General features: G+C 44.5%; 3 protein-coding genes across 3 annotated transcripts; 1 reads left to right on the top strand and 2 right to left on the bottom strand.

Moving 5' to 3' along the window:
* The first annotated feature begins 6055 nt into the window (after window positions 1-6055).
* On the top strand, window positions 6056-7931 carry LOC6592140 (RNA polymerase II-associated factor 1 homolog). Its single transcript, XM_002017240.2, has 3 exons — window positions 6056-6155; window positions 6215-7181; window positions 7242-7931. Exons 1-3 carry the CDS (start codon window positions 6082-6084, stop codon window positions 7878-7880), a joined length of 1680 nt encoding a protein of 559 aa, XP_002017276.1. The 5' UTR covers window positions 6056-6081; the 3' UTR covers window positions 7881-7931.
* An 11-nt stretch (window positions 7932-7942) lies between these two features.
* Window positions 7943-10013, bottom strand: LOC6591704 (zinc finger protein 160). Its single transcript, XM_002017239.2, has 2 exons — window positions 8657-10013; window positions 7943-8584 (listed from the first exon to the last, which is right to left on the bottom strand). The coding sequence occupies exons 1-2, from the start codon at window positions 9750-9752 to the stop codon at window positions 8082-8084; spliced, it is 1599 nt and encodes a 532-aa protein (XP_002017275.1). The 5' UTR covers window positions 9753-10013; the 3' UTR covers window positions 7943-8081.
* Window positions 10014-10855: 842 nt separating this feature from the next.
* Window positions 10856-13970, bottom strand: LOC6591703 (coiled-coil domain-containing protein 39). Its single transcript, XM_002017238.2, has 3 exons — window positions 13675-13970; window positions 11663-13619; window positions 10856-11593 (listed from the first exon to the last, which is right to left on the bottom strand). The coding sequence occupies exons 1-3, from the start codon at window positions 13924-13926 to the stop codon at window positions 10923-10925; spliced, it is 2880 nt and encodes a 959-aa protein (XP_002017274.1). The 5' UTR covers window positions 13927-13970; the 3' UTR covers window positions 10856-10922.
* Between the last annotated feature and the right edge of the window lie 1224 nt (window positions 13971-15194).

Here is a 15194-nt window from a genome sequence, read left to right as displayed (position 1 = left end):
ACTCTCCCTCCTTCATTCTGCTTTTATTTCATTTCACCCAAAATTGTATTTATTTGACACTTTATTTGTGTTTTCTTTGGGATTGTTCTTCATTTTGTTTATTCGTATGTTTCAACAGACTCCTCAGGTGGCCTAAAGCGGGATCTATTGTAAAATTGAACCTAATATTTAGACATATATCAGGTAAAAATATTGCTTCATCTGAATAAATGTAAACAAGGCATAAAGAAAACTAAAGAAATTATTTATAATTAACCGCAAGCTAGAGCAGTACCTTGCCTGCTCTTGCGTGTATACAATATTATTATAAAATACATGCTCGTCTACTTATTTCCCCCAAGAATCTTTTACGCTCTTTGCCACATGAGCTTCCCACAGCTGATTGCAACTGAAATTTCCTTAGCCGTTCGCCAATTTACATAGAATATAGAATTTAGCATTGATTACAAATTTTCTTCATTTGCATCCAACACATGCTAGCACCTCATAATCTCTCTCAAATTAAGTATACATTGTAGTGGGGCTATTTGCCATTAATTAAATGGGAATAAATCAGAGTCAGTCCGAGTCTATGAGACTACTGAAAAATCAGCAAGGGAATGGATCCAGTAGCTGGCTGAGTCAGTGCCAAGAAAAAAGCATAATTCTAGTGACGTTGGGGGTTATTGCCACTTATAAGCGTTCCCCTGGCACCTGTTCACAGACGTCTGTACATACAGCGCGTTTCGCAGCTGTAAGAATGGGTCAGTATTAATAGTCTTCCAGAATCCACACGAGTGTGTGGACTCCTTAGAAATTTAATTGGAAAATTGTAACCATTCTGGGCACTGCTCTGGAATATCTGTATATATTCTAAGGATTTCTCTTACTTTATCATTTTATTCCAATTTCACAGTAAACACCCTGGTCTTATATTTTCGAAACACACTGTACCCACGTTTTTTTTTGCTAGTACTTAAAATTCAGTCACTCGTATAATTCCTTTACAAACATCAATATGTATTTTCCAATAATTGGGCAAATTTCCAGGTAAAAGGCAGCCACAAATCGAATCGACTAACACAACTAACGCAATGCAGCATACGGACTTCCCCCATAAATGATAGTCCACTGACCCCATAATGAACTCAAACACGTTTTGTCCGGCCGTTCTCAAGTTGAAACAATAACTAAACCAGAGATTCACACTTCACTTTCCACTATGCATTATTCAGGAGAATTTCCAGGTCGGTTTCGACAGAACCCTGTAATTTCCCACAGTTATTTATAAATTTTTGATGCATAATTAATTACACTTGTGCCGCATCTATATTTAAGAAGCCTTAAATCAGCGATTTATTGTGGCAATAGATCAAGTAAAGTGCAGGTTTACGGGAACAGTTACTTGTAGATCAGTGATTCATATTGTTTAGCAGGCGGTCTAAGTAGTATCGTTAAAATGATATTACATTGTACAAACTACTTAATATTTTCAAGACATGATATTTCAATGGAAACAGTTTTTTTACGCCTTGCAAGCCTCGGAATATATGTAACACTTCAAATGATTCCTTTACTTCATGTAAATTACTAAAATCAATAAATCATTCAATGTATGTACATATGTTTCCTATTCAATAAACTTCAGGGGGGATTTTATATTTTTCTTTTTTTTATAAATATTTAAAACTTTCCTCCGCTAACAGTATAACTTTTAGCAGGACAATAAATTATTTATCAGTCCCGAAATTTGGACCTTCATAAGTGTACAATAAATTTACTGTTCACACACGCAAGCTTAATTAATTAATATGTAATTGTGTTAATTTGGCTTAAATTTGTATGGAAAAATTGAATGCACTTAATTAAAACGATTATGCACTTTCAAAACAATTGAAGGCACAGCAAGCTTACCTATTCCAGATCACTGATATCCAGTCAGAAGGAGTTTCCTATTCTGGTAATCATTATTTGGGTAGGATATGCGGGCACTAATGATAGTTGATGAGGGGGATTCACTCCTGCTACCGTTCGCTGTGAACATTAAACGGATACTGAACTCATGGCAGATCCGTGGCCTCTCTTCACACTTCACTTGAAGTGCCAAAAACTCTAGTAGTTTCCACTCACACACCGACACGGGCATGTCGCCCAGCTGGCTTGTGTATTTAGTATATATATTAAGCAAATATGTATGTTAATAAACGCGGATCGAAAAGAACGACGCTCGGGGTGAACCTGCGAATACGCGTAAAGCCCGTTGTTGTTTGCTCAACAAATTTAGCGCTTGTTGCAAAATTTAAACCGTTTCTGAAACTGAAGTCGAGCGCGCGCCACTCGATCTGGATTGAGATCTGTAGAGACTGCGATCTGGAGAACCGAAGAACGCCGATCGTCGGGATCGTCGTCGTATCACGAAGCACGTCTGGGGTAACGAGCATGGAAATTTTCTTATATTTTATATTGGCAGCACGCTGCGCATGCCCGATTGATTTGCAACTTTTTTGGATCTGTTTTGTTTAGTTACTTTGACTAATTTGATTGAACGGTTGATCTTCGAAAAACTCAACCTTAACTGGTTCGGTTTTTTTTGCATTTTGACTTTCAGTGTCTTGACCATCATGTGACATATTGATTAAACAATAATTACTAATTGACAGTAATTATTAATTACGCCGAAAAACAAAACACAAGAGATAAAACGGGTCACGTTTCCACGGGCTAAAGGAGAAATAAACACAATTTGATGATGTAGGCAATCAGACCAAACAAACTATAAATAATCAAGCCCAAGTATCCCATTGTTCTAGATATATTTGAATAAACTTCTCTCTCTGCCTTTCTGATATGAAAGAGAGCTGAATTTAATTGCTTGGAATAATCATATTATCCATCAATGAAAAATTATAATAATTTCAAGCGAACTAGGGGAAAAATCGTACATGGGATTTAAGGGGGATGTACAAAAATCACACTCGCGTTTATTAGAGAATCAATATAATCAGTACATATAACATTTAATACTCTAGATATAGACACGTACGACAGAAACTATATACAAAGAATTATGAACTCCTGACATCCTGGTACAGATTTTGAGCTTTCATACTTTGTATTTCTCCATTTACTTATACGTCTCCCTCGGCATCTGCATAAACATTTTCAAAGCATACTATTAGAAATTGTATCATTTAAGGTTAAATACACATTTTTCTACCCATGTCATTTAACGAAAAACAAATTTCTCCTTCTTCTTTCTTTCAATCCCCTTACCTTCACCTCACAGATCTATGCTCATCGATGACAAATTCCCTTTTGATTTCTGTTTTGTTGATTTCTTAATTTTTTGCTTCAGATATGCTATCAATCAACAAGCCATTGCTAATTCCTTGTGACGATTATTTTGTCAGCGTTAATATTCGATGTAAATAAATTTTTGAAAATCGCACAGATACAATATTTCTCTCCGCTCGCCTTCAGATATGCTTAACCTTGTTATTGAACTCCCCAGGAGGGAACTTTTTCGCAGTGCCCATACACATGTGTATGTATGTATGTAGGTGATACCCATTACAGACACGCAAAGAAACAGGTGACAATCATATTTTTTTCCACAAAAAATAAATAAATATTATTTGTTGCTAATTCAATTATTTTGCGATCTTTTGTGTTTATTTGCTTTTTGAATCTGTCGGGCTGGCACTATTTACTTTTGCCGTTTCACAGATCATTATGATATATGGGCTATAATGTAAAAGGCTAACAGGGAAAATTGTTAAAGAGTGGTCCCCTTATCAACGTTGTCCCCAGTATCAATCAGAAATCCTGGATGCGGAGGTGGCAATGGTCCCATGTCCAAAAGATCAACTAACTCATCGAAGAACTTGTTCGTACTAATGTAGTTAGGATTTTTCATCATAGTGTTCTGGCGGCGAAAGATTCCACTGTCGGCAGGAAGTCCATCAGGAAGAACGGCTACGCAAAGTACTATCCAAATATAAGCCTTTGCCAAGAATCGAGACATTTTTGTCACTAAAAAAAATATGACCGACACGGCATTGAGGAAAAAATAAATAAATGATCTGCTAATTATTGCTTTTTATTAAGAGTTTATTGGTGAGGTTTCAAAGTACTTTCGACTTGGAGCAAGCATAACCCACAGGTAAAAGGTGCCCAAGTGTTGAATATATTCCAGAAGTCCCATCATCCTATCATTGACAGCGCTGTACAAATGAATTTCAAACTTACTTATTATACAGCATAAGATTGCAAATCGAATTGATTTAACTTATTTAAATTGTGCCAGCATTGAAATAACCAAATCAAATTGATTTGAACATATTGTTTTATATAACAATATTTTGTTCTGGGTTTCTGTTTTATTTTGTGTCTCCAACTTGTTTGAATGTATAGGTATTTATCACATATAAAAATGTGATTTGAACTAAAATAATGATATATTTACATATTTAAATATATCATTACGATCTAAGAAAAAAAATATATATACTAAAATAAATATTTATACATACATATGTATGTATGTAGGTATATATGAAATTAGTTTTACATCTATTTCAAAACAATTTTCAATCGCGCGCTTTACGATGGGAATATGCAAAAAAAAAAATGTAAATGCGTGTGGATACACAAAGAAATAGGTGACAGAAATATTTTGTTCCACAAAAAAATAAATAAATAATATTTTTCGATAATTCAATTAGTTAGCGATCTTTTGTGTTTATTTGCTTTAGGAATCTGTCGGGTTGGCACTATTTACTTTTGCCGTTTCACAGATCATTATGATATATGGGCTATAATGTAAAAGGCTAACAGGGAAAATTGTTACCAGTCCGTTAACGAGGGGTCCCCTCATCAGCCTTGTCCCCAGTATCAATCAGAAATCCTGGATGCGGAGGTGGCAATGGTCCGATGTCCACAAGATCCGCTAACTCATCGAAAAACCTGTTCGTACTGATGTAGTTAGGATTTTTCATCATGGTATTCTGGCGGCGAAAGATTCCAGAGTTTACAGGAAGTCCAGCAGGAAGAAAGGCCACGCAAAGTCCTATCCAAATAAAAACCTTTGCCAAGAATCGAGGCATTTTTGTCACTAAAAAAAACTGGCGTCACGGCATTGTGGAAAAAATAAACAAATGATCTGCTAATTATTGCAATTTATATGGTTTATTAAAAGATTATTGTTGCGTTGTTAATGTACTTTTGACTAGGATGATACAAAACGAACAGATAACAAATGCCCAAATGTTGAATAAATTCCAAGAGTCCCATCATCCTATCATTGACAGCGCTGAAAAAATGTATACATTCTTGAATTTAAAACCTACCTATTATATAGCATTAGATTAAAAATCGATTTGATTTAACTCATTTGAAATGTGCCAGCATTGAAATATCCTAATCGAATTGATTTAAACAGATTGATTTATATAACAATATTTTGCAGCTCGATTTAAAATTTAATTCAAAATCTAAATTCCGCGTAAGTATCGATATCGATACTATCCCACTCTTGCACTTCTCTACTGGGTGAGTATTTGCGATATATTATATACTTCCCGGTATATACCGACGGCGGTATGAACCGACGGTATTTTTACGGTATATTGGTATATAATGGTATATTTTGGTATATATATCGATTTGAGAAAAGGTCTTTATAAATTACTTTTGATCTTCATATAAAATTAGCGAAATAGGGTATACAACGGCCTCTGTGCGCATCGTGTTTTAAAATACCAGCAACATTGCGACTGGTTTTTAGCCAAAATGCAATAAAAGCTTGTGTTAAAAAAAATTAGTCAATTAGAAAATAGATTCATTAATCGGATAAAACTATGTGGGCATGGCTAAATGTTCTATGTAGCTAGTAATAAGCCACGGAATATCAAAAACAAGGAATATGTGATATAGAACTTGAATTCGTCAGTATATTTACGGTATATTTTTGAACGAGACGGTATGTTTCGGTATATTTCTGAGGGTTGCACGGTATATTTTATCGCTAATAAAAATTTTCTTTTTTAAGTTTATAAGCGTTTTTTATCCATTTTTAACACAAAAGAGAGTTGAAAACCGAACATGCCGCCCACTATCAACAATTCAGTGGTAAATAGCACTGCCGATAAACGTCCGCAACGGCAAACGGAACGCAAGTACGTGAAAAAAGCCATCGCAGAAACAAAACAATTAGCTAAAATGTTTCTTTTTGCAGATCGGAAATCATTTGCCGTGTCAAATATGGCAACAATCTGCCAGACATACCCTTCGACTTGAAGTTTCTACAATACCCCTTCGATAGCCACCGTTTCGTGCAGTACAATCCCACGTCCCTGGAGAGGAATTTCAAGTACGATGTGTTGACGGAGCATGATCTGGGCGTTACGGTGGACCTGATCAATCGCGAGCTCTATCAGGCGGATTCCATGACTCTGCTGGATCCTGCCGATGAGAAGCTGCTGGAGGAAGAGACCCTGGCGCCCACGGATTCCGTGCGTTCCCGCCAACATTCCCGTACCGTGTCCTGGTTGCGCAAATCCGAGTACATTTCCACGGAACAGACCCGCTTCCAGCCGCAAAATCTCGAGAACATCGAAGCCAAGGTGGGCTACAATGTCAAGAAATCTCTGCGCGAGGAGACGCTCTATCTGGATCGCGATGCCCAAATCAAGGCCATCGAGAAGACCTTCCTCGATACAAAGACCGATATTACCAAGCACTACTCCAAGCCGAATGTGGTGCCCGTGGAGGTGCTACCCGTCTTCCCCGATTTCATCAACTGGAAGTATCCTTGCGCCCAGGTCATTTTCGACAGCGATCCTGCTCCGGTAGGCAAGAACGTGCCATCCCAGCTGGAGGAGATGTCCCAGGCCATGATTCGTGGTGTGATGGACGAGAGTGGCGAACAGTTTGTCGCCTACTTCCTGCCTACAGAGCAAACCCTCGAGAAGCGTCGCGCCGACTTCATTGCCGGCGAACTGTACAACGAGGAGGCGGAGTACGAATACAAGATTGCCCGGGAGTACAACTGGAATGTCAAGACGAAGGCCTCCAAGGGCTACGAGGAGAACTACTTCTTTGTCATGCGGCAGGATGGCATCTACTATAATGAGCTGGAGACCCGTGTCCGTCTCAATAAGCGACGCGTCAAAGTCGGCCAGCAGCCCAACAATACGAAGCTGGTGAGTACTAGCTAGAATAATTCGGGTCTACACAATCATAATTAATTTCGCTCCTCACAGGTGGTCCACCATCGCCCGTTGGAGGCCGTGGAGCATCGTATGCAACGATATCGCGAGCGTCAACTCGAGGTTCCCGGAGAGGAGGAAGAGGTGGAGGTGCAGGTGGACGAGGAAATGGATGTGGATGAAGAGCCGACCCCAGCGCCCGCTGTAGAGAAAGAGAAGGCTGCACAAGCTGCGCCTGCTACTCCCAAGCCAGCCGGGGGCACCGATTCTCCTGCCCAGGTGGCACGGGACCGGCAGTCTAGATCCAGGACTAGAACTCGCAGTCGCAGCGGCTCCAGCTCGGGGTCAGGATCTGCGTCTGGCTCTGGATCACGGGCCAGCAGCCGCTCGAAGTCTGGCACACGCTCACCCAGTGGCTCCCGATCGCGCACTAATTCACCAGCGGGATCCCAGAAGTCCGGCGCCGGGTCTGCCAGATCGAGATCGCGGTCGCATTCGAGATCACGTTCCAAATCCGGCTCCCGCTCTCGCACACCCTCCAAGGCGGGCTCCCGCTCTCGCTCACCCTCGAAAGCGCGATCCCACTCTCGCTCACGCTCCGGTTCTGGCTCGCGTACGCCCAGCCGTTCGAGAAGTGGATCGCCCAGTGGCTCCGGCTCCAGTTCAGGCAGCGGCGCCTCAGACGAGGAATGAAGATATTTTCAAAAAGTAAATATAGAAAAAAATAAATGAGTAAATATTAAATATATTCAAGGAGTAAAAGCCCAGTCAAGTCGGGTCTGTTCCGATTTATCGTTGGGCATTCAAGGATCATAACGAAATGTAAATCAATAAGACGGACGAGTCACTAAAGTGAAACAGTAACATTGAAAAGAAAATCTCGTGGACGGCCGCCTACGTGGCGTCCATCAGGAAGCGCTTGAAAATGTCCCCATCCGAGCTGGGCATCTCCATTTGCTGCGGGGAATAGAGGCGCAGATTCTGGAGCTGCTGCAGTGGCGAGCTGCTGCCATTGAAGTGCATTCCGGCCACATCCAGGGGCACTGGCTGCGCAAGCTGTGGTTCAACGCCACAGATGCCCAGCTTCTGGCATTGCTCCACAACGATGTCGTCGATGGTCTGGGAGAGCAACGCCTCCTGGTCCGGGTCCGCCACACCACAGCCATTGATGTCCGCAATCTCGGCACTGGCCGGCGAGGGCTGTGTCGGCGACTCGTTGCCCTCGAGAAATGCCTTGATCAGCTGCTCCGGTGTCTGGTTGTCGCTGAGGCATCTGTGGGTGCGCTGCGACACCTTGTAGCGGAACGTCTTCTGGCAGAGCTCACACTTGTAGGGCATGACGCCCGTATGGATGCGGGTGTGGACTAGAAAGGATACCCGCTGGCGGAAGCATTTTCCTGTAAAAAAAAACATCACACATTTCTTTTAGCTCTTGGAGGATCAGGTCAATATTCTGCAGCTGTACTCACCGCACACCTCACACTTGAAGGGTTTTTCGCCGCTGTGGATGCGTTGGTGGTTGTGCAGCGTGGACAGCTCCTTGAAGGCCCGTCCGCACACTCCACACACATGCGGCTTCACCTCGCTGTGGTAGAGCAAATGCTTGTGGTACGACTGCTGGAAGGTAAATGTCCTGGCGCAGATTTCGCACGTGTATGGCATCTCCCCGGTGTGTAGGCGCTTGTGCTTCTTCAGGAAATACTTGGTTGTGAAGGACTTGGTGCACACATCGCACTCCCACACCTTGGGCGTGCTGCTGGTGGCCTCCGGCGAGGCTGGCGACTGCTGCAGCATGCTCAGGGCTCCACTGAGGGCATACGGCTGGGAACTGGTGCTGCTGGAGGCGGGGCAACTGCCACTGGCCGACGCCTCCTTGTGCCGGATGCGGTCACAAATGTTTAACTTCGGCGAGGGAGCATTACTGCCGTTGGTAGTGGCACTGCCATTCCCGCTCTGGCTAGAGCACGGCACCCCCATCATGTGCACCACTTTGAGGTGCACCCGGAGCGATCCCTTCATGCGGAACGTCTTCGAGCATAGGTGGCACTTGTAGGGCTCCTGGTGGGGCTCCTTCTCCGGCTGTGGACCCGTCCTCTGCTGCTCTTCTGCATCCCCGTTCTCGTGCACCAGCCGGAAATGCATGTCCCGCAGCTCGTTGTTCCGGAAACTGAACTCGCAGATATCGCAGCTGGCCGGCGGCTCGGGCACTGGTGGGGGTGGAGGTGGAGCGGGCGCCGGCTCTACAGCCTTTGCCTTCGATCGCTTGCCCCTGCGTTTGGGTGCAGTAGTCGCAGTCGGCGTCTGAGTCGCAGCCGTTGTTGGGGCTGCTGGCGGGGTAACAGGGGCAGTGGTTGTGGTTGTGGCAGCAGGACTTTCGGTCATCAGACTGGTATGAGTGAATAGGTGAATCGTCAGCTTGTCCAGGCCAAGGAACAGCTCCTTGCAGTTGGAGAAGGGACAAGCCAAGGGGCCGTTGGCCGCTTTGATCAGTCGCTGCTGCAGTGCATCGATGCTCCCGAAACTGGGCACCGCGCACAGTGGACACAGCACCGATGTGGAGCACATAGCGACCCGAACACTCACTCAGTCACTCACTCGCGTCTTATGCAAATCTTTAAAATTTTGTTTGGTTTTTTCTGGGGATTTTCGGTTCCTCAGGAGTCCATGCCACCACGCGAACACTGAATGCCCAATCGGTTTTTCTTTCAGAATATTTTCTAAAAATACTTGCAAGGAAAATTTTTAAAAACTTTCAGGCCCAACCGATCACAGCGAGCGATCTCCGCCCGATTCACGGCCCCGATGATGCCAGCGGGGCAAAATAATGAAAAATAATGAAATGCCCGGTGCTGATCGCCGCCGAATCGACAGAAAGAATTTCGAAAACACACTGAAAACTCATGCTCACATCTCTCCAACATTTCCGTTTCGTTCCGATCCGATTCTCGCTGTCTCCTCTCTCTTTACGGCGGGCACCGTATTTCGAAAGACAGTATATATAGATATAGTATCTGTCCGATATATTGTGTTGTTGCGGCCTCATTGCCTTTGTGGCTGTCTTTGTAACGCATCAAGGGGCCAATGTGTATATGATATACTCGTATGTATGTCAGATTTGTCAGATTACTTAAAAGCCACCCGCAATTTATAACTTTAGACAGATGGTTCTATTAGTGACTCTGCTATGGGGTTTAAGTCTTTCAGGGGATAACCACTGGTTCTTAGTCCTCATAGCTAGAGAAGAGACTGAATTATTAGGAACAATATTCTCAGCATCCATATTAAACTATATATTGTTGATGTTTATCTTTTACGAATATACAGGTATGGATTTGTCCCTTTAAATTTATTGGCGATGAACTCTTAAACCAATTCTGATGATCTGAATGGATTTGTGCCGTGAAGTAGAGTATCCATCGGAAGTTGCTTGTAAGAAATGTGCATACCCTAGGCGACACCAATACTCGTACAGGCACTCGAACAAATATAGTACCTATGTAGCCCCATTGGATTTGTTGGGGTGCTATTTTTATGGCTGCTCTCTTGTTTGGGCCCACTTTGGCAACGCATTTTCCCTGCTGTTCCGTTTGGACGGTCCATTTGTAAACAGTTCGATGGCCAAGCACGTGAAGCCCAGGCCCGGAGAAAATAATACCAAAACAAATGTATATAGTCGTAATTATGATATCATAGTTCAAAAACCAACAAAACAAAAGAAAGGTAATTGGAATTAAATCATTTCTGCGTGGGAAACTCGAGGGATACAATGCTGACACCCGAGACAGAGGCGTTGGAGCTGTCGTCCTTGAGGGAACTCAAATCGGAGGCCGAGGAACGGGCACTGATGCCCGCCAGGAAGCCCTTGCCGGAGACACTGATATAGGAGCCAGCATCCTGGGACGACGACGAGGGAGTCTTCCAGGATACGCAGCTGCGGGTGCGCTTCAAGTGCTGGGGCAGCTTGAGACCCTTCTGCAGTATAAGGTCAATGATTTCGGGGCCATTCTCATCGCTATTGGCCATGTCCACCAGCATGTTCAGCCCCTTGGAGTTGCGCGCCTCCAGCTCCTGCAGGTTGAGGTCCCGCTCGAAATTGGCCAGGAAATCGTCACTGATTGGACGCTGCTTGATCTCTCGCAGCTCCATGCGGATCTCGCGGTTGGCCCGTTCCAGTTTCGAACGCTGATCGTCCATATCCCGGTTCAGCTTTTCCAGCTCCTCGGAGTGCTCTGCCCGCTGGTTCTTGGCCTGTTCGAGGCGTGTGAGCAGTTCATCCTCCTCGGCCTTCAAGGCCATGAACTTCTGGTCATATCGATGCTTCTTGCAACGCAGATGCTTCAAAGTCGCCACATCGCGAGCGTAGGCTTCCTCTATCAGCTGCAACTCCTTTTCGATCCGCTCCCGATCTAGCCAGATTAAGATAATGAAGATTAGGACGATCAGAGGTGGTGCTATCGATCGGTATGGTGACTTACCCCTTGAGTTTTCATCTGTTGGCTCGAAGGTCTTGCGGTATTTATTGTTTGAGCGATCGAATTGACGCAAAGTATTCTCCAAGGCAGTCACTTCTTGCTCGGCCTGGAGTACCTTCTTGTTTAAGGCATCCCCCTCGTCGGCCATCAGCTGTCGGTTCTGGGCATTCTCCACCTTCAGCTGGGTGCTGGTCACGAGAGTGCCATCATCGTTCTTGCCCAACAGGCGAGATGTGAGCTCGAACCGCGATCGCATGGCCTCGATATGCTTCTTGCGCTCACCGAGATCGGCCTTCATGGTGCTCAGTTCCTCGTTGAGATGTTTGCGCTTCAGCTGGAGGACATCCTCCTGGCTGCGCAGCTCGACGGTCCGGTCCTTGATGGCCCGCCGGAAGGTGAGGCGATGCTTTTCCAAATCAAACGCGCCCTGGTCGCAGCCGTTGATGCCGAGCTCCAGGTCGCTGCAGCGCATTTTCACCATATTCAACTCGACGATCCGCTCCGAGTTCTCGAAGCGATTCATGCGAAGTCGCTTCACGGTGCCCTCGCAGTAGACCTGCGCCTCCTTGATCTTGAACCGCCCCATGTCCAGCTCCTTCTCGTCGGCGTTGTACTGGATGACCATGTTGTTCATGTTGTAATTGAGCTTTTTGTTCTGCGCCTCCGTGGTGGAGATCAGGCGCTGCAGCTTCTCGAATTCGAGCTCCAAATTGGCCAGGATCTTCAGGTTGCGCTCCTCCACCGCTGGATCCTCCTGGGAGCCGCTCATCAGGGCGTAGTTTCGCTCAACTTCCAGAAACTTGAAGCACAGATTGTAGTGGATCTCGGTCTGCCGCTGCAGCTCGTGGGTGACTTGGCGTTGACTCCGCTTCAGGGCCGCCAGTGTGCACGCGAGGGATTCGTTCTGAATGTGGAGGGTCTTCTCCTCGTCCCGCAGCTCTGTCACCTGTCGCTGGGTGCGGAAGAGTAGATCGTTGACCTTTTGCTGCTCCTTTTCTAGATTCTTTAGCATCTCCTCCTCGCTCTCCATCATATCCTCGAGTATCTTCAGGCGCTGATCGGCATTCAGAGCCTTGTTTTCGATTGACTTCAGGCGCTCCTCTACTTTCTCCAGGACAAGCGAATAGCCCTCGATCTCCTGCTTCTTGGCCTCTCGTTGTGCGACCAAGTTCCGGTTCTCCATGCGCTGCACGTGCACCCTGTTGGACAGATTCTCCAGCTCCTTGCGCAGCGAGTCGATCTCGCGATCCTTGAGTATAGCAGCATCAATAACTTGCTGGATCATGTTCTTCATGTCCGATGTCTCGGTGTTCAGACCCTCGATCGCGTACTCCACCTGGCGATTGTTTTCGATGACCTCGTCCAACTGCTGGTCCTGCTCCTTGTACTTCTGGGTAACGACGGCCGCCTCCTCCATCAGCATGGCGCATTCCGACTCGCTGCGCTGGATGTCATACTCGCGCTGGGTCATCTGGTTGACAGCGTTCTTCCAGGTGTCCACCATCTGACGGCGCTCCAGGTGGGCAGCCCTATAAAGGCACGCCGTCCGCTCCAGGTTCTTCTCCAGGGTGTTCTGCTCGTCGTATAATTGGACGACCAACTTGCGACGCTTGTCAATGTCCGCCTGGAGCTGCTGGCGCTTCGTGTTCAGCTCTCGGGCCTTCTGCTGATCGTCCAGATAGTACTTCTCGATCAACTGGTAGCCCTTGTTGCCGTCCTCCATGGCCTCCGTCCACTCCAGCAGCGTGGTCTTGGCGCTCTTGATGCGGGATGTCAGCTCATCGATCTCCCGTTTGTTTAGGCAGATCTTGCGCTGAGTGAACTCTGCATATTCGGTGTACTCTTCGAGCTCCTTCTGCGTCTTGCGCAGATCCTCTTTGATCTTGTTATGCTCCAGTATAACCAGTTGAACCTTATGCGCCTCCCTGACCACATCCTTCTGCATCGAACTGTACAGCGTCTGCAAGGGAGCAGAGTATTTGGTTATATTTGCAGCGCTGTTGCCGTCTACTTACCAGATTCTGCTGGATGGTTCCCTCAATGTTCTTGGTGTGCCTAACTACCGCCTGATCCCGCTCATCCAGCGTATTCATGTGATGCATCAGTTCCAGCTTGAGCAGCCTCATGCCCTCCAGCTCCTTCAGTATGGCCAGATTTTCGGCATTAGCCATGGGTATATCGGCATCCACTGTCCACCCCATGGAGGCCATTGCCTCTATCTTGAAGTCATTCAGCGATGACGTCTTCATGTCGTCCGTTTCATTCATCTTTATTGCGTATAGGGCCTGCTCGGGGGTAATATATATAATATTCTAAAACTTCTAGGATTTCCGGTTTGTATATGTATGTTTTCTTGGCGCTAGAGACTATTCTGATTTGTATTTCTGATTTTCTATTTTGTATCCATGTTTGCCTTAAAGGGAAACCAGGTTTCCACAGAACTGTTACCCAGGGAAACGTTTTGTTAGGAAAAACGGACATATTCTAAGGGATCGATTACTCGAGTGGAGCCCTTCCTTGGTTGCTATAGTATCTATAAAGAACATAAAATCAACAATCCATCAACAATAGCCACTGTGTTAACTTTCAATTCTTTTTGCTCAAAAACTGACTGACAGTTGAGCAAAGAATGATGAGACCCAGGGTCCAAAGCAATCACCTTAAGAAATTGAAATAGACAGGCTGCTTCCCGATTCTAGATTCTACTAAGTAAACCACGAAGGAGTGATGGTAGGAGATCTCACCAGTTGAGGGTGGCAATTTTTTCAGTAGAGCTAGATGATGTATTGTTCGGGCCGCAAAAGAGAATGTCCTAGAAGAGCACGCGGCATATGTATGGTCCTACTCGTATGCTCCATTCAAGTTTCCCTGACAAGAGTTTTGTGGTTATTGTTGTTGTTTTTGAACTGTTCTGAAATCCTTAAATCCTTCCCCCCACTGTTATAAACTATTGACCATATTGAAGATATTCCATTCGATCTGTACGCCTCCGCTTTGAGACTTCGGGACCTAGAAATTGCAGTAAAAATAAGATTGCATTTATTTTTTTGTTGTATTTTTATTTATTTTGCTTGTTGGTTGTTTGATTTTTCTTGTTGTTGTTGTTCCTTCTTGTTGTTGTTGTTGTTATTATTTATATAGCAATTGTTGTATTTGTTGTTGGTGTAACTACTACATAATGTAATATGTAATATTAATGTTATTTGATAATTTAATGCTAGCATGTTTGTTTGTTATATATGTAACTTGACCAGCATCCCAGGAGATGCCATTGATTTCAGTTAATAATAATTATTATTATATTATCCATATATTATTTATATATATATATTTACTTGTATCGGGCTTCGTCGTGTCGTACCCTCCAAATCAGTAATCAGTACTGCAAAAAGGTTTATGTTTCTAGATTGTAATGTAAGATCGGTTTCGCATTTGATAGTTTTTTTGTTTGTTTTTTTTTTTTTTATTAATATTAAACTGCATTATTTATTAGCTTTCCTGCTGATTCTTCGGATCCTTCCGTTTCTTTTACTAC

This window comes from Drosophila persimilis, unplaced genomic scaffold, assembly GCF_003286085.1.
Source record: "Drosophila persimilis strain 14011-0111.01,24,50 unplaced genomic scaffold, DperRS2 tig00000000-arrow-pilon, whole genome shotgun sequence".
Lineage (NCBI taxonomy): Eukaryota > Metazoa > Arthropoda > Insecta > Diptera > Drosophilidae > Drosophila > Drosophila persimilis.
This window is presented reverse-complemented; position numbering and strand designations above follow the sequence as displayed.